At 40.3% G+C, this 27,932-nt stretch overlaps 2 protein-coding genes and 1 long non-coding RNA gene across 7 annotated transcripts in view; 1 reads left to right on the forward strand and 2 right to left on the reverse strand.

Moving 5' to 3' along the window:
• Window positions 1-6,803, forward strand: part of LOC137105469 (uncharacterized) — a 25,091-nt gene extending 18,288 nt beyond the window's left edge. The window contains exons 3-5 of one of the 3 annotated variants that reach the window (XR_010911826.1): window positions 609-3,365; window positions 3,577-3,706; window positions 6,667-6,803. This is a non-coding gene — a long non-coding RNA (uncharacterized lncRNA). Of the gene's footprint in view, window positions 1-608; window positions 3,707-6,666 lie in introns of all 3 variants that reach the window. The other 2 variants (XR_010911825.1, XR_010911824.1) reach the window with 2 other exon arrangements.
• On the reverse strand, window positions 4,769-20,526 carry rps6ka2 (ribosomal protein S6 kinase, polypeptide 2). The gene is made up of 22 exons (XM_067487661.1): window positions 19,072-20,526; window positions 16,989-17,105; window positions 15,580-15,661; window positions 14,882-14,962; window positions 14,351-14,430; window positions 13,596-13,702; window positions 13,468-13,505; window positions 13,226-13,368; window positions 12,550-12,620; window positions 12,282-12,370; window positions 11,784-11,848; window positions 10,415-10,517; window positions 10,095-10,240; window positions 9,648-9,767; window positions 9,153-9,242; window positions 8,866-9,024; window positions 8,483-8,644; window positions 8,317-8,393; window positions 7,979-8,096; window positions 7,832-7,888; window positions 7,373-7,453; window positions 4,769-6,799 (listed from the first exon to the last, which is right to left on the reverse strand). The coding sequence occupies exons 1-22, from the start codon at window positions 19,186-19,188 to the stop codon at window positions 6,650-6,652; spliced, it is 2,253 nt and encodes a 750-aa protein (XP_067343762.1). The 5' UTR covers window positions 19,189-20,526; the 3' UTR covers window positions 4,769-6,649.
• Window positions 20,527-20,665: 139 nt separating this feature from the next.
• rnaset2 (ribonuclease T2) lies at window positions 20,666-26,986 on the reverse strand. Of its 3 annotated transcripts, XM_067487693.1 has the most exons (11): window positions 26,801-26,947; window positions 26,082-26,128; window positions 25,924-26,001; window positions 25,718-25,772; window positions 24,118-24,167; window positions 23,785-23,842; window positions 23,601-23,665; window positions 23,232-23,345; window positions 22,344-22,389; window positions 22,075-22,149; window positions 20,666-21,981 (listed from the first exon to the last, which is right to left on the reverse strand). In XM_067487693.1, the coding sequence occupies exons 3-11, from the start codon at window positions 25,992-25,994 to the stop codon at window positions 21,796-21,798; spliced, it is 720 nt and encodes a 239-aa protein (XP_067343794.1). In that variant the 5' UTR covers window positions 25,995-26,001; window positions 26,082-26,128; window positions 26,801-26,947; the 3' UTR covers window positions 20,666-21,795. The 3 variants fall into 3 exon arrangements, with proteins under 3 accessions (XP_067343794.1, XP_067343776.1, XP_067343786.1); XM_067487675.1 differs by lacking the exon at window positions 26,082-26,128 and having other exon boundaries at window positions 26,878-26,986; XM_067487685.1 differs by lacking the exon at window positions 26,082-26,128 and having other exon boundaries at window positions 26,801-26,958.
• Between the last annotated feature and the right edge of the window lie 946 nt (window positions 26,987-27,932).

Here is a 27,932-nt window from a genome sequence, read left to right on the forward strand (position 1 = left end):
AAGTCAGAGCTCCTCCGACTCTTTAGATTTACAAATCTGCAGTCAGTGTTAAGCTGAAGCGAAACATTTGTGTGTGTGCAGTGCCTGTGCTCCTTTTGGAAATGTTCCCTTTCTATATATATATTTTTACAACAATGGAATCATGGTCTATTTAATTTGGCTTTTTTGGCAAACAATTACTTAGTTGCTTAAGAACCCAGGTAAATGCATGTATGTATTGTCTGTATATACATAATTTACATACATGTACACTGGCCAAGGCAGATCAACATAGGCAAAATCATCCCCACCCCCAAATCATCAGTTTGAAGGAAAGTGTAGGAAATGGATAAAAAAATGTTCAAACATTTTCACCAATATGTGCAACAAGCAAACATCTGATACAAATATAAAATGTGGAAATCATACATTTACGAAACAGCCCACTATTTAGTGAGGAAGACATTTTCAAAAAATTCTATCCTTTTAAAGCCCATTTCGTAAAGTTTAGTTTTATTTTACTGATTGATTGGGATGAGCTTTGAACTTCTCTTTCGCGTGCTCATGCGCGTGTAATTGTATCAAGGTAACTTTTGTTTGTTTTGAATATGCTTGTGGTTTTAATAAAGGTGCTGCAGTGTGTTCATCCCTCTCGGCCACTGGAACTGCAGCTGATACAGACGTCCGCAACAAAGAGAAATGCCTGAACCTGAACATTCCTCCACAAAGATGTTGTGAAGCTGTTTTTAGAGACGTCTGGTTTGTTTGGCAGCTGCACTACAGTAAGTGAAGAAGCCTTAGTTTTAGATACATATGTAATAATTAAGTAAGTTTTGCTTTATAAATATAGGGATGGCACCATGGAGACAGTTTATTTTGCAAAATCAAGATGGAGCTCATGGAGGAAGTCTGAGGTTACGTACGACTAGAGACTAAATATTTTTATATTTAGAGTTTTTAGTCTTGGAAAAAGCTGCCTGTGTATGTGTGTGTTGGTGTGTGTCCCTCTTGTCTTTCTCACACACACATTGAGGGACATGCAGGACATGAAGTAACTTTGACTTTGACTCCCAGACTGTGGTACGGCGAGAGAGGAGCCAAACGTGTGAATGTACGACAAGTTCGCTCCCAGCCCCCCATCTCCCTGCTGTAAACTCAACCACCCACAGCTGCACACACTTCTCCTGTCACGGTGAAAATCTCTTTGTCAGGAGCCGTCTGTTAGAGATTTGTCCGTCTGATTCGGTGAATGTCCGAGTGGCAGGTCTAGCTGTAGTGCCGCAGGGTGTCCGAGGGTCTGTGTGCGCTTGTGTGTGTGTGTGTGTGTTTGCACACCCAGTGCCATAGGTGGTGGGATCTCCGTCCCTGTCAAAGTGTGTGTACATCGCTTGTCTTTAGACCTTTTTGTGTGTGCGCGTGTGTTTTGGGGAATGAGAAATGGAGCAGAGGACAAAATGGACAGAGCTACACAAAACACACACTGATGTAGTTTGAATCAGTTTGTAGTTTGGGTCATTCTGAATACGGAACAAGGTTTTTAAAGTTCTCTTCACTGTGTAAGATATTCCTCCACTTTTTGCTCAAAACTACCTCGGATTCACGGTTTTGCTCTTATACTGGCAACTTTGAAAAAACACAATCTAAAGGCAAATTACTGCAAACTGCCTGGACTCACACAAGACATTTTCTGGCATTTTAATATAATTTTTATTCATTCATATGTGCAAATGTTGTCAGATCAGGTTTTTGTGGTTTTTGTTTTACCAACTGTGTATTCTCAGTACTTTTTTGTACTGTTATTACCCTGCGTTTACAAAAAAGGCGAAGTACATTGATGCTGATGTGCATGTTCCAGATGTTAGGTAAAATCTTTAAAGCTCGTCACACAAGTTTCCTTCCAGTAAAGCACCTTGTATTGACATTCTGCTGATCATTGGGACCATTTGATTGTTGCCAATTGCCAACCTGTGCAATTTGATGTGATCCCACACAGTGGCTCTGCCATAAATTCTATATTTACAAGGTTATAATCTCTCAGTTGAAACTGTCAGAACGGTGATAATTCCACTATGTATTTATTATTGAGATCAAAGTGGGTAGTGGAGTCGTGCTGGAGTGGATTATAAGAGGTGGTCCTAAAGTTTTGGCCATATTTAAAATGAACGAGTGTGCATTTAAATGTCTTTTCACTTTTCGCTGGTGTTTTGTGATATGAATTTTTAAATAGCACTGTAACTTTTCAGGCATTACTTAAATTTGTTTACCTTCTTTATGCAGGAAGGTCGGAGGTCTGCTTGCAAAACACCTCCACAGTCGCTGTTTTTCCACAAGGGAGCTGAACCGTTGCTGCGTGGTTAAAGGTTGGCCGGGTGCAAACCAGTAGGTTTCCTGCTAACGACTTTTTCCCCGTTTTTTTAAAGGAAGAAAATAGACGTGAAACATGCAAGTAAACCTATTAGACTCTGTGTCAAGGAAGGTTAAAGGATTTGTTGGAGCTGGACAAGTATGAAGATGGTAATTTGTAATAAAATATGCTGAGATGAGATGCAATAAGATGAGGAAATTTCATTTTTCTCCCTTTATGAAAGATAATATGCATTCTGACAAAGCTGTAATTGTTGGGTTGAGTTATTGTTTCTCAAGGCTCTTTTTCTTTCTTTTGCCTTTCATCTCTCCGCTCCCGACACCTTCTCCTTCCTCTATCTGTTGTTTGGTCTCCTCTTGTCACTCCGCTGCAATCATCTTCGCAGGGGGGCTTGTCATCTCTATCTACTCATATCCTACAATCCCTTTTGCTCGGAGCACTACTGCACTTAAATGTCAGGGCTGATGAGCCTGCCACACCCACCTGACACATCAGCTCAGCGCCTGCTAAAAGCTTTTATGGAACAGAGTGTGAGCCTGGTGGTTGATATAAATTAAAGAGTTTTTCTTTTTCTTTTTAGGGATTATGGCTGTAAAGGGACACCTTCTGGTAAAAACAAAAAAAAAAGAAAAGGAAAGAGTGAGAAAGCTCATAGGCTATGCTTGGTTGCCATCTAGTGGCTCTAGAAAGTTTTTGCTGGCGCACTATTATGGATAGTGAAAAAGGTCAGTGAACTGAACTCTTACAGACACTGAATTGCATTTCACACTCAAAGAAAAGGCGAAAAGTACAAATTTGGTTTTGGTGTTTATAATATACCTTCTATTTCTCATCCACCCATCCATTATCAGAACTGCTTTTCATGTTGAGGGTTACTGGGATGATGGAGCTGATCGAAGCTGTCCGTCTATCTCAGGGCTGACGTATAGAACGAATTAGATAAACCCACACAACATGCAAACTCCACGCAACAGCCGAGAGTATCTGTTCGCAGACGACGGCGATGGACTACCAAGCTGTAGTAGGTTTAAGCCAGAAGTTGTTAATTTTGGCAGAACATGAACCTTGAGACGAAGATGGTGGATTAAACGATAAGGTCTAGTGGTTCGGGTTAGGAGAAGCCAAAGTTTAAAACATCTGGTCAAGGTTTAGAGTTTGTCTTTTGGTTGGCAGTCAGTTGTTTTCTAAAATTGTGTTTCCCTCTTGTTCCATTTTCCATCTATGTTGGACAGAAAAGAGATGAGCTTTTCTTACCTGCTCTACGTGAGTGATCAGCTGTGCAGCAACTAGTTCCTCGACAAACCTGCTGTCAGTCATGTGTCTATGGACCATCGTGGCCACTGGCAGAGAAAACTGATCGACGTGAGTTAATCAGTGTTTTTCCTACTAATTGCAGTTTTCATACACTCGTGCCAAGTCCTGGGAAAGAGTATGTGGTCTGATGTAAATACATACATTAGATGTGTAGCGTCTAACTTAGATGGGAGGGGGGGGTCAGTTTCTGTTTTAAGGCTTAAGCAAAAATTTCTTCTTTGCAAGACCAAAATGTATCACTTCCATTGCAGTACTAGAGTAGTAGTTATCCTAAAATGTACTTTAAGTTTGTTTTCTGTGATGCAAATCCTGATTAAGTGTCACAGATTTGCCTCAGATTGTGCTTCTCATGTACAGTATTACTCAGTGGTGGATGAAGTACTTAAAAACTGCACTTAAGCACAAGTACAAATACACAAACAAAAATTTACTTCATCCAATAACAAGGACAGAATATAGGAGTAAATGTATGTGGTTCTCTCGTAACAGTATTTTGTTATTTGCACCAGATTTAACCCAAGCAAACAGACTGGATGGTCGTAACCCCACTGAGCACTAATGCATGCAGCTGGAGAAGAACAAAATGTAAATCGCTTCGGTCGATCAGTAGATCGACAGATCCGTAGATCCGTAAAAGTACTGAGTACCGGCTCACTTTGAGTAGTGCAGCCTACCTGCACCTTTTTTTAAGGTGTCGATTGTGATTAGTTTCTAATAATAAAACAGACAAAGTGGTTATTAATGAAATGTGTCAAACAACGTGGTTATAATGCAACTTACTCACTTTCAAGTGCTAACTCTCAGGATACCAACAAAAGCAGTTTTCAACCCTGGAGCCCTTGTCATTGGAAAACACTGACCTAAATTATGAAGGCAGTTCACAAATCCTTTTAGACTCTTCTAGCTCTCCAGATATACAAATTGTCCTCTCCAGGAAAAAAATGTCTGTGTTATGTTTAAAAAAAAAACAAAAAAAGCTATACATAACATTATTTTTTGAATTTGGGGACCAAGAAGAGTCTGAGGATGTGAGCAGTATCTTAAGAACAACGTACCATCTTCCAGTGTTTCCAGAGACTTAAATGCATTTGATACACAGATGTGAGAATAACAAATTCTACTACTTTTCACCCACGTTGCTTTGTCTTTCCTTTATTTGTAAAACTTTGGCATTCTAGCCAATAACTTCAATGGTTGGTCAGGTACAGGCAGTATGTACACACAGTGGATACACAACACAGTATTTTATGTACATCCTCAGTAGATCTGCAAAGACAATATACAGTATGACTGCTTGCTGATAGTTGTACTGCCCAATATATACACAATATAACCTCTATACTGGTGGATTTGTTTCGATTAGGAAACAGTATTTACAGAGTTACTGTAACTTAAACTCGCGGTTGTACAACACTCAACCTCATCTGCCTCAGTCCCAGCTCCACCTCTTGCAGTCAGTGTATCAGTAAACATAATATGTACACCTGCAGTGTTCATTGGTTACACTTCACAATATGTTTTGGCCAGTAACTAGTCGTAGATCATCATAATCTACATTCGTACTGGAAAGTTGTACAACTATTTCCTTGTACGACACAAAGTGTGCTGCTCAGAGAACACTCTGTTCAGTCTTACCTCGTATTTGTGATTGTAGAACATATTACATACAATCAGGGCAGCAGCGATAAACAGTATATACAAACCTCTGACACAGTGCATCTCAAACATTTTGGCTTTCAGACGTCGACGGCAAACAGACGCCTGTCGGCAGCTACTTGACACTTGAATGATGAATTATTACACTGAATACTGATTTGGGTATTATAGGCTGCAGAGTACTGCAACAAGGGGTGACATTTACGAGAGCGACAGGATTATGACTACGCTTAAGCCAAATAACTTGTTATAAATGTTACAAATAAGAAAAACATAAACCATGTTCAACGTAAAAAACCCTCACACCTCACTTTTCCCATTGGACCAAGGAAGTGCAGTAGTGATTCATTTAACAATACATTTCGTATGAGTCAAAGGCTGTATTCATGGAAGACGAGTTAGGCTATGAAGCACAAGATTTTATATAATATGAAAAATAAAACTTCAATGGCATTATTAGCTTAAGAAATAATTCCCTTTGGTAGGATATTTACAATTTGAACATGCATCACTCTGGAGGAAAATCATAGTCTGACTGCCTCAAAGATGTGCTACTCATGAATGTGGAAGACTAATAATGTTTGTCCATGGACCCCTGGTAACATACACATAATGTATGTGGTCATTCTGAAACGTTACTAAAATATCCAGGTGAACTCAGTACTTGGCATGTTGCATGTGAAACTGAAACCAGATTTTTGGTGACTAGACTAATTTGACCCCCTTTCAGCTACAGCCAATACAATAAATATTGATGAAGGCAGGTAAAAGTTTCTGTGTACACTGCACTACATTGCTAAGAGTATTACAACCTGTGACTTCCAGCAAAAGAAGAAATGATCCCTTTGTTTGCATTGTTTGCATATCAGCTACAGTTCTTTCCAGTTCATTGTTATTTTGTAAACTGAGCATTAACTATGGATTTTTTGTTTCCCCCCCCCTCAACCATTAGAAAAGCAAGGACAACTTTCAAAGCAGGGTTGTTGGTCCCGCAGACAATAAGGCTTCTGCAGGAAGCTTTGAATTAAACCCTGTGTGTTCAGGATTTATAATAATCTCTCACTGATAAGCCACTGAAGTTTGATCAGGTTTAGCTTCTCTGTGCGGGTGCACGTTGATGCTTATTGGAAATTTACATTTTGAATTGGGTAAACTAACATGAACTGCTTGGTTACCGAGTAAAGCGGGCGTAGAGTCTCTTTGGAGAGAGATTTATGTTCCTTCTGCTACATTCAGATTATAGGCCACCTTTGTAATAGGGGTTGTGCTTTTCAAGAAGTACATCTTTTATTATACAGTATGGCTATATATGTACTTTCAGTCACACTGTTGAGCCTACTCCTTGTCTTTAGGTTCCGAATCGCTTTTTGGGCTCTCCAGTTTCTTCATCCCTCTTCGCTGAGCCAGGCTGGACGACTGCACCGGCTCCAGGACCGGAGCAGGAGCACAGCGCCTGAGAGCAGTGTAGGTGGCAGACAGAGCCCCCTGGTGGAATAAATACAAGTCTTCATTACATCATCTTAACACTGAAGTCTGGCCAACAACTCAATAACTGGCAGACAGTGCCACCCAATGGGCAAGCAGACAAACACAGGACATAAGAGAGATGTCAAAGCGAATAGATTCTGTTAGAGCAATGTATCATACAAAAGCAAAACTAAACTAAAGAGATAATGTAAAAGCAGTTGCCCCGTGAGAATTTTTACAACTACTAAGAAAAGAGAAACACAAAGTTTGCAAATAAGGTGCTAGCTCTGATATTGTGGGGATATTTACAGCTTGAAGATATCTCAAAGCTTGATTTCACCCAAAGTGGGATTTACGTAAAGGCAAAGCAACAGCAAGTTTTAGTGTCTACAGAAATATAGAAATCTTGTTATAATCTGTTTATTGAAGCCAGCAATTATCTTTCTGCGCAACTATAAAGTCCCGAAACATCAGAAGTAAAAAAACATTTGCAGGATACAAACGGAGATGAATAGATTTGTCTTTAAAATGATCTGCATCCATAAGAAAACAAGCGCGCACACACATACACAAACACACAGAGGGTCTAACCTTGACAGTGAGCACGTCTTGTCTGGTGAGAGCTTTGTCGGAGAGCTGGTCTCGCTCTACAATCCAGGGGTGTCGAAGAACCTAACGAGCGTCACAGCAGAAATGGTTTTCTAACGCACTGATCCAGCAATTAAAACAAACAATATTGTACAAGCAATGCAGCACAGCTAACATTATTTACCCTGAGCTCCGTTCAAAGGGGACGAGGGAAAATGTGTGATGTTCACTGTCAGATTGTTTGCTCAACACTTTTTGTCTGTGTTAATTAAAAATTATGATACCGCTTTTATTATATTATAAGTAACAACAAATATGTGGAAGTACACCGGCAATTTGCTGTATTGACCCTGAAAGTCACGGGCTGTAATGTAAAGTGTTACCAAATTACATTTAGTATTCTGTAATACATGTAGTAATGTTTCCCATCACAGTGTAAATAGTCAATAGTCATTACTGTACCTGGGGAGCAGTCAGGCGTTGGTGAGGGTCCACGTGAAGCATCTTAACCACAATGTCCTGTGGAACATACGCAGACATACACAGGCGATGTTAGTACGTTTAGACAGTACTTTTACCACCATGTCCCTCTCCAAAATAAAATGTTACCTTGGCAGCATCTGACACCACGTCCCAGTTCCCTCCTGTAATAATGAATTTCCCACTGCCGATCTGAGCCAGAATCTCCTCTGCCGTGTCCTCCGCAGTGCTGGCAAACGGGCTGAAACTGGCAAATGAGGATGAAAATTACAGAGAGTAATTTAAAGGTCAGCTGAATTATAATAACACATTATCATTAGAGCATAGAGAGCCATTAAAAACCTACGGGCGGTGTGAAATTAAAACCTTTCACATTATAAAATGCAGAAAAGCCACTGTAGAGCAGATAAAAAGCAAAAAGCTCCGGTTTAAGTGAGTACATTAATTTAAATGATTTTTAAACTCACCCAGCTATCATGGTGTAGAGGAGGATCCCCAAGCTCCAGATGTCACAGGCTGCATCATAACCCTGCTTCCTCAGAACCTGCACAAACACACACACACATTATTTTGAATTCTGTTTTCATACTTTGTTTATGTGACGTATTACTTTTATTATGATCACCAACATACCTCAGGAGCTATGAATGTAGCCGTGTAGCAGGGGGTCATTAATAAGCCGTTTTCAGCCCTGAGCTGTTTGGCAAAACCAAAATCACAGATCCTAATGGATTCTGGGAGTCCACTGTCATCAGCATAGCGAATGTTACTGGGCTTCAGGTCTCGATGCACAACCTGAAACAGGGACAGACACGTGCACACAATTACATTTACAGCTGCACATTTTGCAGCTGTCTATGTTCTATGTCTTCAATCACGTCGTGTGTCACTGATGATTACAAATGATATCAAAACCTTTATATCCAGACACACATACAGTTCCGGGCCATCGTGAATATGCAAGTTTGATGTCCAGTGGCCCAGTGCTTTCCCCTGTTTCTGTCCATCCATCTTACCCCCTGTGAGTGTAAATATTCCACAGTCTTTGCTAGTGTGCAAATGATGTCTGATGCGTCTCTCTCTGTAAAATTTGGCACCGTCAGGGCTCTGTCCAACAGCTCCTCTCCTCTCAGTAAATCCTGAACCAGGAACAGATACTGGCCATCGTCGAACACCTGTTGGTAAAAGCATACGCCTGGCTTGTTCATACTGGTTATAACAATGTGGAGGAAGTTCTGCTTATGGTTTTGAAAAAAACATAAATTTGTCTGGCAACACGTGTGAGGTCGTGCGTTACGCTTACATCCTTCACGCTGATAATATTTGGATGCTGTCCATATCTCAATAGGATCTCAGTCTCTTCTGATGGATCTTTCCTGGCTTTGTCAACAATCTGACGTGAATAGAGAAACACAGGACGTGTTGGAAAAGACATGAAAGAAGCATATGAGGAAATAACTAAAATCCCCAAAACGTGTTGTTATACAGCAGCTCTGCAGTAAAATTCACTTTTACATGGTCATCAATTCTCAGTTTCTAAGTTGAAACACTCAGAAAGCTGATAATTCTACTATGTGTTTCATTATTGATGCCATAGTTGATGGTGGAGTCATTATAAGAAGAGGTGGTTCTAATGTTTTGGCCACACTATTTAAAATGAATGAGGGGGACAAAATGTTAGAACCACCTCTTAACATAATGCACTCTGGTAAGATTCAAATCAGTTTTTAATAATGAAAAAAACAAATGAAATCTTTTCGGTGGACAGTGTTAGAACAACATAAAATGTGTCCACTACCTTCACTAAATACTCCACTGAAGTAACTCTGTGCAGACATCTTCTGCAGACAGAGGTCGCAGTCTGTGCCACTTCTTCTTTCAGCTCATAAACATTACTGAAGGCCAAATCGCGAAGATACTGCAAGAAACGTCACACACACGCACACAAATACATACACACAACATTTTTGCAATTATGTTTCATGTATAAATGGCAGTCATACATGAGGTGAGTGATTAATTAGTTTGTTCAGCAGTCATCTTGTGTGGTAATGTAATAGCTGACAGTGATTTATGAAAATATTAGTTTGAACGGCCACCAAGATTAAATGGCCAATCTCTTAATTATTCAGTCACTCATAAAGCTGTAATGGATTTACAGTGGTAATCTGTTATCCAGGAAGTGTGTGAGCGCATCGTTGAAATAAATGTGGACGTCCAGTTTTTCGTACAGTACAGTATATACCTGTACAATGGGGTTGATTTCGTTCACCTCCTGACGCGAAGGCGCTACTGTAGCAACGCTGGGCTCCTGATTTTGATTAGTTGCAACGAAGCTGAAGCCACGAAACAGCTGGTGTGTGTTTGCACTGGGAGGGATGCCAGGAGAATCTGGACATGCAAAGATGCACAGATACAAACAAAACAATAGTTTATGGAAAGGGTGAAAAGTGCCCGCTGTCATTCAGGCCTCTGGATCCACCTCACTTGTTGAAGGATCTAATGGGCTTGATTGTTCACTGCTTGTCATGCATGTTTAAGTGTGTTTGTCCAAGTTTTAATTACCGGTTGGTGTCCTGGAGGTGAACTCAGGGTCGAAATGAAAAGTGTCTTCAGGTCTCCCAACAGTTGGTTTGAAAGGAGGCCTCACTTCCTTCCTGTACAGCTTCTACAGAAACAACAACATGATCATCGACAGCAGCTAATATAAGAGATGCAAGAGATGCCATAATTTATAGGGAAACCCAATGTAAACGTAAATGCTTCACATCATGAACATTGAAAAAAAAAGGGCTCTAATTTGATTAATATTTTCATTGACTATGAATTTTCTTTAACAAAGTCTATTACTGACTTTGGCCAGCAGGTGTCACCAGTCTGCAAAGCACGTTAATAACCACCTGTCAATAAATAAATAGTTATAATTTTAATTTTATAATTAAACCTTAAAAGTAAAATATTTGATGTGGTACCTCTAATCTTAAAGGATTATTACATAAGTACTTTCACCTGACTTCTGCCTCATCTGGTGGAGTCATACAAACACTTCTTTTTAAATAAGATATACATAATGTTTTCTTGCTTTGCCCATTATATCGCTGTACATGATCATGATTAGTAATAAAAATTCGCTGGAGGGCTGATGATATACTACTTTAAGGCGTTGTCTGTTATTGAGGTAATGAATACGGAGTAGTTACATAAATACTTTGCGTTTCGGCAATTTGAGACTCTTGTGACAATATGTCGTAAAGGGCTTAGATGTAACTATGATTTGATTTCAAGTTTAGTTTTCCATTAACAAACCGAGTTTCCGAGCGTGATTCATTGATGTTTAAATGATGTTTGGGCCCGTACAGCTGAAAGAATGATCCCTTCTAAGCAGTGCACATCCAGGGAAAGGATGTCAAGGTTAGATTTCGATAGCAGGCAACGTGTGGATCCAGAACATTTAAGCAAGAGCAAACATAGTGTGAGAAAAGGCTGTTACAGAGAAGAGGATTAGCTACAATAAAGTTAGGCAGGACAGCCAGAAAGGGAAGTTGGGGGTTTTGCCATAAAGTAAATGTCACACTAAAAATGATTTGATGAGTTATGATTGTGGGCATCTCTTGCGGAAGTGGATGAAGTGGCAGGTTTCGATACACAGCGATGACATGGGAACTAAAGTTACCACAGTGTTATACAGATGTGTTGCTTACAGAATAAATGTCTCTTATGTAACTTGGGTTATTAATCTGAATCATGCTGCACATTTGTCACATGGTAAGAAAAAAATAATACTTCTTTTGAGAAATGCTTTGGGAAAACAGGAATAAAGCAACAACTAGGTACAAGTAACAGGGTGGGGGTATCTACTTAGTACAGACCTTCACTACAACTCTAGCTGATGCACAGTAATACGATAAAAGCCTGGATCCGTTCTCGTACTTACATTCCAGTCTATTGAGGCAAAGAAGCGATGCCTTTTTATTTCTTCCACTCCTTCTGGGCCTGCACCTGTCAGAGAGCAACATGTCAGTGTTCACATGATGGTGTAGCCGCACCGACACGCATGACTTAACAGGTATCTCTGAACATTCCCGGCATACTGTGTAATGACTTAACTGTTAAAATGATCCTACAGATTCTTTTTGCTATTGTTAAAGTGACATGTTCAACCTTACTGCTCCCATGTGATTTGTAGAATATTATTTCACCACAAAAGGATCCAGTTTTAACAGCAGCAACCCCCCCGAGGTCTGTAAGTGGAAAGTGTCCAAAGCAGATTTAATTTCATCACTGCTGTCATCCACAGCTGTGACGTCCTTTACATTTTGCTGAAATTCATGTAGAGACTGACTGAATTAATTGTTCACTCAATGGCGTGTGTGCTACTGTTGTTTTGAAACCAAATTTGCTTTTCGGTTTGTGGGGTTTGCTCGTGAAGTACCTAGCCGATTAGCGGGGTTCCTCTTGAAGAGGGCTCTCAATAAGCTCTGCACTTCAGGACTGAGGAACTGCGGCATTCCCAGCTTAGCTCTGTATAGACAACACAGGAAACACATCAATGCACATTTGAAATCACGCAGAAACAAGACACAAGCAAACATGACACATAAACAGAAAACAAATACCACTGTTAAACAATTTCAAAAAAGAATTTAAATCAAATCAATACTCAGACAGCTTGGGTCTTCTATAAATGCACTTGGTCTCACTTTAGAATGAGTGCCATCGTTTCCTTCCGATCTTTTCCCTGGAATGGTAATGATCCCGTCAGCATCTCAAACTGAAAAACACACGATAACCACGGGCAAAACATGTATTTGTTAGTTGAATCTTTATGCATATGAACAACACTTTCAACCAGCATTGCTTATAATTAAAACGGCTTTAGAATTTTGTTAAAAGGAGTCAAGAACTGTGAATGTTGTATCAAAACCATCAGCCTGTTTTTAGAATGTTGACCCCAACCGGCCAGGACAGATGGCCGCCCACCCTGAGCCTGCTTCTGCGGGATGTTACTTCTGTTAAAAGGGGCTTTTCCTCTCCGCTGTCACCATGGGCTTGCCCAAGGGGGATTTGTTTGGTTTTCTTCACATATCAGGCGGATGCACGATTACTGAAAGTGATGTGACCCTATCTGCCAGATCTGGTAATTAAGCAGCTTTACTTCCATCACAGAGCCAAATTAGGAAACTACACAGGCACATTACCCCAGCGATTTGGCTCTTAGGATGCTGTGTCTTAAATTAATGCCTGCTGTTTCTGAGAACGGGATTCGACAAAATATGCAAGGCGGTAAGCAAACTGCCTGTACGCTCGGAAGAAAGATTATAAAAACTGAACAGGGTGTTTAAGTAAAGCATAGCTTTACGATTTAACAGTTCTCACCATGAGCACGCCGAATGACCACCAGTCAGCACTTTGTGTGTGCCCTCTCCTGTTCACCACCTCTGGAGCCATGTACTCTATGGTTCCACAGAAGGAATACGCTCTTTTATCGTGGTCGATGGCCTCCTTACTCAGTCCGAAGTCTGGGCAGAGACAAAAGAGGGAACAACAGGTAAGAATACAGATGGAGAAAGAGGTGAAAATACAAATAAATCCCTACAGTGGGACGCAGATGCACTGACCGGTTATCTTAATATGTCCTTCTTCATTCAGAAGAATACTGTTGAATGAAACAGTGAAACATTCAGATTAACGTTCGAAATAATTCATAAAATGAATGAATATAAAAAAAATCATTCTGAGATGGTACTTTTCAGGTTTGAGGTCCCTGTAGATGATCCCTAAACTGTGCAGATGGTCCAAGGCCAGGGCCAACTCTGCCAGGTAGAACTTGACGTCCTCTTCTGTAAACATGACCTAGAATCAATCAAGAGTTGTGTAATGAATGATACAAACGGATGAAACAACTGGAAACAAACTGGGACAACAGATCGCAAATCCGGACGTACTGACATTTACAGTGGGATCATATTCAATAAAATGTTTATTGTGCTTAAAAAGCGGCTGAATCCAATTCTAATCACTGCAACACATTTCCATGTCAAAAAGAACTAAACATGACAAATTACTTAAACATGATGCATTTTTTATTAACTCCTATAGTGATTGTTAATGTGTTGGTGTATTTATCACTTTGGAGCCTGTTTTTCTCCTCGAGGCTGGAAAAGCTGTAGTGCAACAGACAATTGCACTAAAACACTGATTGGTTTAGATGTTTGAGTTTTAATGGCAGGAAGAAAAAAAAACATTATCGAACAAAACACAGCTCAGCACACTTTTGTGGTCCTAGTTTACTGACAGGGTGATTTATCAGCGTGACTGTAAGAGAGGCAAGCGGCACATCAACACAGTATTGACAATGAGAGTGATAGCAGGTGATTTTACGGTGGGTGACTGTGCGTCAGTGTTATATCGTCTATAATAGACCTTGAAAAGTAAAGGCCTGTAATTTATCTTTAGTGGAGATGGGGAAAGAGCCAGGGAGCCTGTCGATAGTGAACTTACCTCCTTTGACAGCCGAGTGAAAAGGTCTCCTCCTCGGAGGAAGTCTAGAATCAGATAGAGCTTTCCTTCTGTCTGGAACGCTACACACACACACACACACACACACACACACACACACAGCAGTTATTTACAGCTATATATATTGATGCCTTCTGAGCCCTGCTGTTGTATTCTGTTTTATTGTGTCTTGAAAGGTGTTCAGAACACAGGCACAAGGCCAAATCAGCATTGTCCTGTCAATCTGCATCCCACAGGTGCCTGATCCCAATACATAGTCACTGAGTTAGTAGAAAAGAGGCACATTTTGTCAGCTAATACTCATCACCAAAAAATGGTTGGTTTGTTATGAACTTAAGAACATAAAGCCTCTACAGTGTTTAATGTTTCTCAAGGCTTAAAAACCGTTCCACCTAACTTTTCTGCCTTACTCTCATCAGAAAAGGGGGATTTGCTAGGAGAGAATCTATGGTTTCCGTGAGACACATATTCAAAGCAGCATCTACATGTAGAAGATAGGACTCCCACACTTACCATAGTGCAGTTTAACTATAAACGGGTGATTCACTTCTGCCAGAATGTCCCTTTCCATCTTGGACCGTACACGATCCCGAACTAGAAAGGACAGAGCGTGGATAAAGCAATTTGTTAAAATGCAAATAAATCTAGAACCATGACTGTGATTTTTGTAGGATGAAACCTCATTTAGTTGTCTGAAAAACATGACATAGGCCCATCTCACAGTGTTGCTGCCCTACTGTGCAATGTCAGTGTTACTGCAGCATCTGCCTCCTTGACAGGTTGAGACTATAACTATTTAAATTCCAGGGGTGCAATTTAAGAGGATTAAGGGTTGTGACATCTCAACCTGCTCTTACAGTCCACGCTCGTTCAGAATCATCCCCTTTGACGCAAAATAGTTTATCTGAATCGAAAACACAAACTAACCTCTTTTAGGCAAAATCCTTGTGAATCTAGGGCAGCATGAGAAGTCTGGGAGTAACAGATCTTCCCTGCACTAAACCAACATTAATCTGACATTACTACTCAGATCCCAGTAAAAAAAAACCATGATGTGTCTCAAAAGACTCCAAAATAAATACTATTACAATAATTGAAAGTTAGATTTCAAACTAATATAAGAAGCATAATTAGAGGAAAAAAACATTTTCTGTGGTTTAGTTTAAGTGGTAGCTTAACTCAACACACACATATCAGCTTCGTACTTTTACCTTTCAGCGTGGCTTTCTTCAGGACCTTCATGGCATACAGCTGTCCTCGGTCCACGCCCCTGATCTTTCTCACCAGAAACACCTGAGAAGTCATCAGTGTCATCGTCACTTCATTGTTGGCGTTGGACCATTTTAAAGCTTTGTAATGATGAAAAACACTAGTGGAGAATCTCAAGAGGCCGTTTGTAACAGCATTTCTGAACATAGAACAGTCACATGTTGCTAACACAAGAAATCACGCACACACACACACAATACACACCCTGTTGCTGCTTTTCCCCGATTGCTACACCCACAATCAACTGCAATTTATATCCTACCAAGCTGTGCTAAGTGGAAGTTCCCACCATGGTCCATTAAATATCCACAGAAATGTTTCACTGTTACACAGACAACAGCTATGATTTACACACGGCGGCCAAATGGTAATTAACCTTCTGCATAGCAAGCTAAGCAAACATTCTATCCAGGCCATGCTGTGACTTTCCAACCTGACATCCCGTGACCTGTCTTGTGGCCTGTGGAACCCACTCGTCAACATCTGCTGTGGTCCCACGCTCACCTCTAATCTACACAGGCTCTAATAATTCACTGGGCCTTTGCTCATTTAAAGTAAATGCAGTGATTTGTGGCAAGAAGCACTTGTCATACTGCTAATCTACATATAATTAAAAATGGATGGTGTATCATTAACAAACGATTACTGGCAAAGCACAGGCATTTTCTGCACTGGCAAACCACACACCAGTTATCTGGCCAAGACTAAGCAGACACACAAGCCGGCACATTCTTCTGACCGGACTGGAGCTTTACGGCTTATTACCAAAGAAGCTGTGACATACTGCGTTTTCTGAGAGCCGTCAATCATAGCCAAAATACTTTTGGCCTTAGTGTTTTTATCATGGTAAATGATGTTCTAGTGGCTCTGTAATAGAGTAAACCTGCAGGTTGTATTTAAACTAGTTTTATTATATGTGGTATTATGGTCTAGTACTATATTAGGTTGACCTGGATCGCTGCTTTTCACCAATGTACACTGACTATGTTACCTAATAATTTACTCTGTGAAATGTTTTACACTGCTTGTTTTGCCTTTTTACAGTATCTAGTGAGTTTGCTGGTAGCTGATATTTTTTTGGGCAGCCACATTCGAACATCTGATTTTCCAGCATGACCACGCACACAGTCTAATGTATAGTTGATGGGTGAATTCTGGACGTTCAAGAGAACCTGCAGGTGGTAGAAAGCACGACGTCTGCCGAGTTCAATTCTGTTTATTAGTGTCAAAGTCGCTATTCCGACTTTCTGTAAGAACCCTGTTGCAACACGCTGATCAAATGAATGAGCAGCCACTAACTCCCACCTGTGGTTTGAGATATTTTGGTTATGGTTAAGTAAGAATCCTTTACCTTTCCATAGGAGCCCTGTCCCAGCACTTTAAGTAGCTGGAACTGAGAAGGGTCTGCTTTTTCACAACCCTCCTTTACATGGTGGCTGATGTCAATCTCTTTCAGTATACTGTCATCCTGAAGGAAGAATAAGGCAGAAATTACTATTTCTATGTTCTAAACTGTTGTACTGAAAGTACAGAAACAGAAAAACAACAACAAAAAACTAATAGAGACAGAGTTTTTAGTGGGAAAGTGCATCTAATCACTGTTCCTGAAGGCAACATAACATTTATGCAAAAAAAGTAACTCACTCATTAACATGCGCACACACAAATGCATCAGGTTATTCATGGGTTCACGTGTTACGTGTGAATAGGTATGAGCTGAGGTCACTGGCAGTGCTTTTCCAGCCTATTCAATCTGCTCAGCGAAGCGAATGAGCGGCCGCCAACCTGAGGCTCGGTGGGTCAGTGTGAAAATATACTGTATTTCTGTGGAGCTGTCAGTGTCATTTAGATGTCAACAGTTAATACAGTTGTCATATCAGCATGTGCACATCCAGCGATTTTATCAAACCGTTGGACTGAATAAATGATAATAAAAGTTATTTGATGCACTCTCCATAATGAAAGACTTGAGTCTGTGTGAATAATACTACACATTTGTTGTTCTGTTACAGTTTATTCTAACCAAAAGGATGAAGCAAAGCAAATTAAAATTTAAAAAAAAAACTGAATTCAAATCTGTGAGTGGCAAGACGTAATTCCACTTGATCCTGAGAAGCTTCCCTTGTTTCAAGTAGTTTGTAGAAGAATTTTAAAATTCAAACAGATCCATGCTGGTAGGAAGATGTATATTGCCTCATTCTGTTAGCAAACAATTAAGTTATTCAATAACAGCAACCTTTAGCAAATATATATATTTGTGCTTTAGATCCTAACGGAAACAGAACCGAGCTCAATGGATCCCAGTTGAATTGAAAGTGAAAGTAAATCTGACAGCTTACTGTAGCAACAGTGGGGATCCCCATCCCCACGTCACACCGATTTTTGTTACAATATTATACACTTGGATGGAATTTCTCATCAGTTTCACTGTGCAAATATGCAAAATGGCCACGTGGGACGGAATCAAATTAGTGATCATGTTCTGTAAATTAGGTAAGAGATCAAGCATAAAGTTTGTTAGTGCAAGCAGCAGCTGAGATGAGATGTCTGTATTTTAAGCACTGAGCATGAGACTATTTTGGTGCTTGGTACAATGTGTGGTCACCTGCTGTAATGTCACTGACTGGGACGATGCTAAAAGTGGAGAAGGTGCCAAGTCTGAGGCCACGGACTGTAAAACAGCAGCAATTTCCCATAAGCAATTTAATTTCTGCTTAAAAGTTTAAGAGGGTCAGCAGGAGTGGTGTCCATCACGCAGAAGGAAACAGGTTCCAGGCGTCATGCCACAGCTTGTGACATGCAGCCAAACGCATGCAGACAGGCCTTTGCCAACTAGAAAGACAAACAGGTAGAACTGTCAAGTTGATTCATCAGCACATGGTGAGTAACAACGGTTTTTTTTTTCTATTTATATCCCACATATGCAGGTAGAGGTGCTACCAACTGCACACTGCCTCTACCTCCCCTGCTGTTTTTTTTTTTTTTGGGGGGGGGGGGAGTCTATAAATAGACCCCCGCTGCTGGGGCCATCCACTCAATCAATCCGTCTGTTTATTTAGCCATCAACCTGCCTGCCTCGCTGCCCGTTTGCATTTCTGTCTGTCTGCCTGTCTGCATTTTCATAGAACCTGTCTCTATCCCTGTCCGCAGTGTCTCTCTGCTCCTCAGTTTACTGGATGCTTGACAGATCAGCAGCTGTAACCGCTGGATCGCTCCAAAAACAAACCAAATGACACACATTCTTTCCACACCCGTTCCCCATGTGCGCACTGCTAATATGAGACTGCTGCTGATTCTGGAGTGTGTGTGTGTGTGTTTGGAGGAGGGGTGTCTGGGCATTTACATGCACACAAACACGCATGGTGCAACCCCTCTCCCAGCACAGGTTCGCTCACGTGCATTAATGAGTAGTTGACAGAAGTTTGCGGACTGACCTCCAGCTGACAGAATCCGGCGCTGTTCTTGTTCCTTGCTGCCTTGTTCTTCAGATAGATAGAAAACCATCTCCGTACTGTGAATTTTCGCATGCTTGTGTCCATGGCAACGGGCATCTATCCCATAATGAGAAACATCTCCCTGCAGGGGCTCCTAAGGTTGAGATGCACAATCAGAGTTTTTTATTGGTTGTCTGTTTGTCCCGCAGCTACTCCGTGGACGTTTCCTCGGTGCAGTCGTAGCTCGGTAGATTTCCCATCATTCCCATTGGCCGCCTGTCTCTCCGGTGGGCTTCAGGTAGTCGCCCTCTCGGTCCCCGTATCTCAGCTGCAGTGGCCGCCAGTCAGCACGCACGGTTGTAACGTAGACGTAAATCTGCGCAGACGGCACAGGCGGGATGACGGACGGGGCAGGTGCTGCAGGGTTTGGGATTGTCTTGTGTTTTGCAGCATACGCGCTGCGTGAAGCAGCAGGAAGGGATGACGAATAAATCTGTTCCGCTGAATCAGGAGGTGTGTGTGTGTGTGTGTGTGTGTGACTGAGCTCCCCCTTCACATAACACCGGGCGTGTGTATGTGTGTGTGTTCATCCCCTGCTGGCTCCCTCTCTCTCTCTCTCTCTCTCTCTCTCTGCAGAACAAGGGATTGTCACCAGTCACATTGTGCTCCCGGCTCCTCCCCCTCCATCTCCTCCCTCACAGTCTCCCCTGTTCCTGCCCCTCACCTCCCTCCTTGTTTCTCCCACCGGCATACAGCAACAGCTGGCGGGGTCACATGGTGCAACCCAGCCACCTCACTCGTTCTCCCTCTTCCCCTGTCCATTCCCTTTAGCTCCTGCATGACTTCCAATGACACACACTGACACGGCAGAGTAGGAAAAACAAAGCACAAGAGGACACGAGAGGACACTGGAAAACACTGTGCCATTACATCAAATGTCAATTAAACACGGAGGACATCAATCAATGGTGTAATCAATGGTAACAAAGGCGGGGACAGAAACCACAGACAGTACAGTGTGATCTGGGTGATCATGGGTGTGTGGAGGTATTTGGATCTGTCACATCAGCAGCTTTGCAGAACTGCAGTGTTACATAACCAGGGAGAGACGGAATGGAGACCAGGCTTAGGGGAGATGTGGGGGCAGCTTTAATAGATAAATGAAGCGGGTAAATCAAGAATGGTGCTCTACCTGGGTCAAGTGTCCTCAGCTGACCTGGGCTTTTAAATAATATGTTCACCATAAACGCAGAGGAACTAAAACAGAGCCCACAGAGCTGCTTTCCATGTGTTTGACAGGATTTGGGCCACATTTGGAATATGGCTGGCACACAGTTGCAGGGCTTTTTAGCGCTATTAAAAATGTAATCAGATGTGTTTACTCAATCTGCTGTGCTGCGTAGTGGGAGGAGATTCAGGATTATGGGCTAGTGTCTTTGTCCCAGTAGGATTAAGGCTCTATAAGGAGATCACAACATTAATATTCATACACACGAGGAAGCTATGAACAGATAGACAAACTGACCTGTTACTAGACTACATCATACGGCACTGAGAGACATGTTTATCAACTCACTAATGACTGGAGGACAGATTGACTACACACTGAACGCTTTATTGAAATTATGAAATAGCTGTACAAATGGAAATGCCAATAACTTCACATCAGCATTTGTTCACTAGAACTATAATTCCCCAAATCGTTAACCTTTATAGTGTAAAAAGATTTAATCTGCACATAAAAACACCCATTATCACATTATCGACAGAAATGATCTCCCACTGTACAATGAATTAAGTTGATTTTTTAAAAAACATTTGAGACATCACTGGGAAAAAGGAGATGTTATCTATACACACCGAGAGTGTGTGCCAAAAACCCACTAGTGTGATGACCTGTGTAAATATGCTACAATTACTTTCCAGTCTATGTGAAATTAAGACAATATTGGTTTTAAGGTAAACATGTGAGACATAGACCTGATCAGGCCTATAGCAAAACCTTTAAAGCTATTATGTACTTGGAAAACATCAGCAAGTGACTACTGATTACTCACAGACTTATAACACATTAAAGATGTAGACATTGCACAGCAGGACAGGCTTAAAAACAGGAGCTCGGTACGTTACCCAGTGTTCTTTAATGAGTCCATGTACTGTATTTAGATTTACTAGCTGAATTTATCTTAATGCTGGAAAAGCATGCAAGTAAAATTCATACGGCACATAAGCTTACAAAAAAAATAACACATAAAAAACACACGAGACTCCGAGACAGTTTGCACATAACTAATGATACAGTGCTAAACTTCCTGTCTGTCTGCACGCCATGTCCTAAACTTACCACAGTGTCCCCTGCTGTGCACTGTCGGACTCATCTACTACAAGAGATCAGGAAGGGACATAATTCCATTACAGTACTATGTAGTAGTGGAGTGTGTGTCCTGATTTATTTTAAAGGATATAAAAAGAATAATGCACTCAAAAGGTAATTTTGTTTTTTAACAGCTAGCAAACATTTTTGATTGTGCAAGTCTATTTTTGACATATATTTCATTTAAGGTACCATGTTCATTGTGAAGCCTGAGAGAAATAAAGTTGCAGCTTGTGTGTGTGTGTGTGTGCGTACTTAATTACAGTACAGTTGATTGGTTTAAAAAGTACATTTGTTTCCATCTTTGTGTGTAAAAGTAGGGCTGTAGTGTGTTGTTCCATGTATGCGTTTTACGGAAGAGGTGGGTAATAAACTGGCGTATCAACGTCACACACACTGAGCCCAGATGCCTGGTCCAAAGTGACCCAGTTTCCCTGAGGTATTGTATCCATTGTCAGCTGTTTCTCACAGTCCAGGGGGTTGAAGTCAGGGTCAAAACAGATCTCAATCTGTCCCAAAGTCTGGAAAGCAGCATTCTGACAAAAACACACAACAGCCTGTCATAATAGCCATAATATGAAGAAACACAAATGTTCCTGAAAAGTGATGATTTTATAACTTGTTTGTACCTTGGACTGATGCACACATTGGATCTTAGGTTTGATGCCGTAGACGTTCTCCAGGACTCCCTCAATTTGTGAAAACTACAGACAGACACAGAGCAAGGAGCAAAAGGAAGAGGGAACGGTTGTTATCTAACAATTATGAAGAAATTAAATTCCGCTGGCGATTCCTTATACAACACACACACACACACACACACACACACACACACACACACACACACACACACATTTCCTCTGCAAAAATTTGACATTAAACATTTAGATACACTTACTTTGTAGTATTTTTCTGAAGGGGTGATGTCATACTTTATCAGGACGCTATGAAAAATAAACAGATTTCCATTTAATGCCTTGTGGTGTTGATGCCTTCATCCGCAGGATCTTAAAATAAGTATTCAACCGTATTTACAGGTCTCTGAAGCACATGTTAAAGAGCCTGTAGCTTAGCTGTAAACCTACAGTAATATGTACATACAGCATGAGGAAGATCTGAGCTGAGGTTATTGTCCATCCAACTAGACAGTACATGAAGAACTACTGTATTTAAAGAAGAACCCAACCAACAGATGGCATAAACGTGTTGGTGTCCTGGTTCATTTGTTCCATTCTCGTAACATCACTCCGTTTTCGAAAATGGTCAATTCTGGGCAGATTAGCAAGTGTTCCATATTCCTGACGCTTCCTGAAGAGTCATTTCCTAAATTCATTCTCGGTTTAACATCTCTATGCTGATTGTGAACAATACACGTAAATTTAGAAAAGGATCAAAATTATCGTATTAATTGAACCGCAAGAAATATTCAGTGACTTGAGAATATTCCTGTTTTCCCTCCCTTTACTTGTACTCGCTGAATGTTCTTTGTGCTCATGGCATCGGTTTTAGCCGAGATACTGAATGACCAACAATTGGACTTTCCTGATACAGGTGTGTTATGCACTTTCACTGCACTCAGTGATCTCTATTTCACTTCAAGCCTAATTCCAAAGAATTAGGAACGATGTGAAAACCTAAATAAAAACAGAACGCAATGTCTGTGTGTGAGTTTAGCCCCTGCAAAAACACACACACAGTCTTAACATGCAACAAGAACATCAACACAATACTAAAAACTACAAAATAAGACAAGGTTTGTGCATGTGCACATCTACGTGCTATGTACCTATTCAAATCCACTTTGTGGTACAGTTCCAGTGCCTTGCTGAAGTATTTATGTTCACTATTCAGAGAAGCTGCTTGGGCTGCACATGTGCCATGTTTGTGCCACTCATATTTCCTGTTGAAACAGACAGACAAATCATTGAAAGTAGAATTTTCATTTCATAAATTTCGATAGATTTTTTAGACTGTAGCCTACATGAAATTCATTCATATCACCACATTTTGGTTTTTAAATAAGACTTTTAAACGAGTTTTCACCACTATGCAGATCTACTTGAGAATGCACTGACAAATGAGACACATCAGACAGACGGTGCAGTAGTTATGTAATAGAAAGGCTGCCCCAAAAAAAACAAGAATAATACAATACCAGAATGCAGAAGATGAGGGTTTAATCAAGTTAGGCCAACTTTTCTCCATGTCTGGAAGCAGGTCCTGGAAACACACAACAAAATTTCTAAAGAGATTTCTTTTGAAAATGGTGAGAAATCGATGTTTTAAATTTGTATGTAAATGAGTTTATTTTAGCTATTTTAATCTGACCAGTGTTTTACCTCTATTTCAGAAGAGTTGAAATGCCAAGAAGAGTTGCAGTCCATTCCTTTGTCTGGCCTGGAAAATATTCACAATAATTGACGTGAAAAGCCGTTTTACCCTTTGCATTTCTACACATTATTCACAAGTAAATGTTAATGTTAACTTAATACCGTTGATTTCCTAAATAGGCCAGTGGCACATGCGCATGGTTTACGTGTTATTATAAACATTTTCAGATGGTACAGTCACTCTGAACAGATTTTGGGGCAAATACCGACGTAACTACAAATAACATTTGACATGTCGATGAAAATAAGAACATGCAATGCTTAAAAAACACAAACACTTACCATAGTCCATGTATTGTCCAGTAGCTAATGTTGGAATGACAATGTTCCATCTGAAACAAATACCATAAATAACTAAATGTATGTTTTTAATATATACTATAATTAAACATAATTATTGCAGTTATATTGCCAAGAAAAGTAATTTCCCTCTTCCCCACTTTAGCACATCACAGAGGGTTTATCCCAGGTTCCTAACTGTTTGCTCCTTGTTCAATTCTAAATACATTCAGCCATCAGGCATCCAGTGCCAGAGCATTTCCATGCTTATGTGAGAAATGTAAAAATCTGTCAAATGGTTAACACTCAAACATTCAGACAGATTTCCAGCTGATCCAGCTGAACTGCTGTTACTAGAAACTGACATAACTGACATAAAGAATCTCTCTTTCCCTGTGTCTTTTTTGCAACCCATGCTTCTTAAGTTAGAGGAACTACAATGTTAAGAAAAACAAGTGAGGCAAACAGGGATGCAATTAAGGGAACTGAGATTTTGTCCAGCATTGTGTGGAAGGGGAAACTGTGGCGTTGCAGTAAACGCATACACTTCTTCAGCTGTCTTCAACTTTGTACTATAGCACAGTCTAAGTTTCTGGAATCATTATACTCAAAAAGTGAAAGCTATTTAAATAAGTAAATGAGATAGATATTTCATGAAAAAGCAAAACAATCCAGAAAATGTTCATCCCATCTAATCAACACATTTTACCAACAACCACAATTTACTGAAAGGTTTAAACCACGAGGGAAATTATATAAATTACATCAGAATAAGAAGCAGAAATTTGTGGTCATAAAAGAACAAAATAAGCAATGTATGTTTTGTATCAGGTCTTCTGGAACAGTTTAAACGCCAGACTCATTGTAACCTAATGAAACCTGAATGATGAGACACAGCCAGACTTGTGACTCAGACACCGAAAATCACACGATATTGAAGGTTACGTGTAGACTGAGTACCATACTCTATAGGAGACATTCTGGGGAAATGTCATAGTTGGTGGATAAATAGTTCTCTCTCAGCACCTTAAAAAAGACTAATGTTTAATCAAAATCCATACAAAGTGGCCTGGTGACAAGAAGCAATAACATTGCCTTTAAACTCTGTCATACAAAACTGAATTTCATTTCTGTCTAATCTCCTTTGGTAAAGATATGGACCCAACCACTTGACATACATTCATATGTACTAACTAACAATGCTGAATATGTAATTACCATAAAGTTTCCCACAGCCCATCACTGTGGCTATGACAACCGAAACCTGACTAATCAACCACAAGCTGCTGACACAAAAATCTCTCTCACAAACATTAAGACTTCTAAAACTGACACTTCAGTATCAACTGTTGATTGGAATTCGGTGAGTGATATGATTGGAAGGAAGAGAGATTCTGATTTTAAAGATATTAAAGTTTCAGACTGTCTGGTTCCACTTTACTACACATAGGTCTTTAACGTTTCAAATGATATACTCATATAACTAGTGTTACTAATAACATCGACGGTGTGCCAAATTGTCTTTCTGTGAAAAAGTTAACTGCATCTTTTAAGATGTCAGAATATAAAAAGAAGAATGAAATAAAGGCAGGAAGACACTCACAGCACAGAAGGTGCTAGGCCACTGCTGGGTCAGGATCAGTTTGCTCCACATATGTCTATAATACACAAACACACACACACACACACGAAAACACATTAATTTCTTATGGGCATCAAACTTGTTTATAAATGACACACAATGACACATTATCAAAACATGTACCATTACATGTTATAGATGTACTTGTATTATTGTACTGTACTTACGGAGACAGAATCACAAAGGCAGAAGACAAGGCTGCAGCCAGGCAGAGCAGAAAAAGAGAGTAGGACCTCATGTCTGACCTTAAACAAAAAGATAGTTTTGACAATAAACACCTTATTTTATCTAGAATTAAGTGGTGAACATCAAGTCATCAACCAACCTTAAAACCAGCACCACTGTGGAGTAGTAATTAGTAAATAAATCTGCCTATGTGGTGAAAAGAATGATTACAGTCAATGAGGTATTTTGAAACCTGTATTACTGTTGTAGTAAAAAGAGCGTGTGGAGGACGTGTGTGTGGCTTTGCAGGAAATGAGTGGTAAAGGAGAAACTCGTGTGACTACATAATGAGGCAGCTGACAAACCCTCTAACGCAGTAATATCTTCAGGAGATACACCAACAACAATCTAAAATGCATTTAACACGTCCTGCCTGACACACATTGTAGCTGGGGCTTTTTAACAGCCAAGACCATGAATCCATCCGGTCGTGGACTGTACTGGACTACACTGACACTATATTGATGTGAAACTGCCTCTGCGGCAATTGACACGTTACCTTACTTACTTGCAAATACATCCTAAATGTATATGGGACTGAACTAAACTCGTGAATCAAGTCACGTTCCTGTGAGGTTACATTGATGTAAAGCTACGCTCTGTACCTGGACACGTTAGCTAACGTTAGGCTGAACTTTAAAATAATATTTCGCAAGTTAAGCGTTAAACATTAACCAGTGACCCAGTTAAGAAACCCTAATAACTAAACTACCGGATACTGTGAAGTCACCCAAACTATAGTGAACTTTTACACCGAGTGTTTAAACTGAACTGCAGTTTAGCCAGCAACAACTGGATTTAAGATCAAAAGGGCCTCACCTTGTTGGATTCGTTCAGGCTACCGAAGCCCCGCACTGCAACTACTTTAAATCACACAACTTAGAGCTCTAGAATACCTCATTACTCGGGGCACAAAGGAACAGTTCTCCTCCTCGTTGTTGTTGTTGTTTATCTGCCCCTGCCGCTTCACTACTTGTCCGTCAGCTCAGCCAATCACAGGCGTCGCCGAGGTCATGTGTCATGACGCGTTAGACATGGTTGGGCTACTTGATTTATTTTCCGGAACCCACCGGCTGCTGTCAGTGCTGAACCCATTGACTGCTGTTTTGAGTCATATTGGGTGGTGTAAAAGTGTACCGTCGTTCGAATTCAAATGCTTGTACTGAAGCGAACATTTAAATCTAAAGTTTTGATAATTATTTTAGATCGGTTCTTATCAAACAGTGTTGTATGTGTTTATTCTAATACACATTCCCACAACTTTACGACCTCAGGAGAGTAGCTCCGGGACACTCGAGACAAATTATTTAATACACATAGACCTTATATGAATTAATTGGCTCGTTCAAGAAGAGCCAGTTTCGGTCACGAGTAATCGGCGCGGTTTTAACATTAAATCACTAGACTGGATATCTGTTGGATTTATCAGTAATTGGATTCTTTCGAGTCTAAAACAACATTTCAGATATCCCCAATATCCACAATTGTCATTCAGATATCCACAACGTGATTCTTCCTACGAGAAATGACGCCACTTTTTAATTCACGTGCATATCCACAGTGATTATTCTGGATCTCTACAATAGTAATCTCGGGAAAACGGTTATTTCAGATATCTACAGTGCAATTGTTACTAGTCATATTGTTAATATCAGATATCTAAAAGGAAAATAAAGGAATCAACGTTACAAGTGAAAGTGTCACTGCAGATGTGCACAATTCGTATTATGACTAGTCAAAAAACATGTTCAGATACAGTATCTGGTACAATTAGGATTATGAATAGCAACAATTGCAGTGCAAGATATCCACAAATGTATTGTGCAGATGTGCTGGTGGATACGTCTTCCAATCTGGATATCTGAAATTAAAATGATAACTGGTAACGATTGGATTGTAGAAATCTCAAATGGCAGTTTCTAACAGTAAGAATTCTATTGGCGATATCCTA

The sequence above is a fragment of the Channa argus genome, chromosome 2 (genome assembly GCF_033026475.1).
Source record: "Channa argus isolate prfri chromosome 2, Channa argus male v1.0, whole genome shotgun sequence".
Taxonomy (NCBI): domain Eukaryota; kingdom Metazoa; phylum Chordata; class Actinopteri; order Anabantiformes; family Channidae; genus Channa; species Channa argus.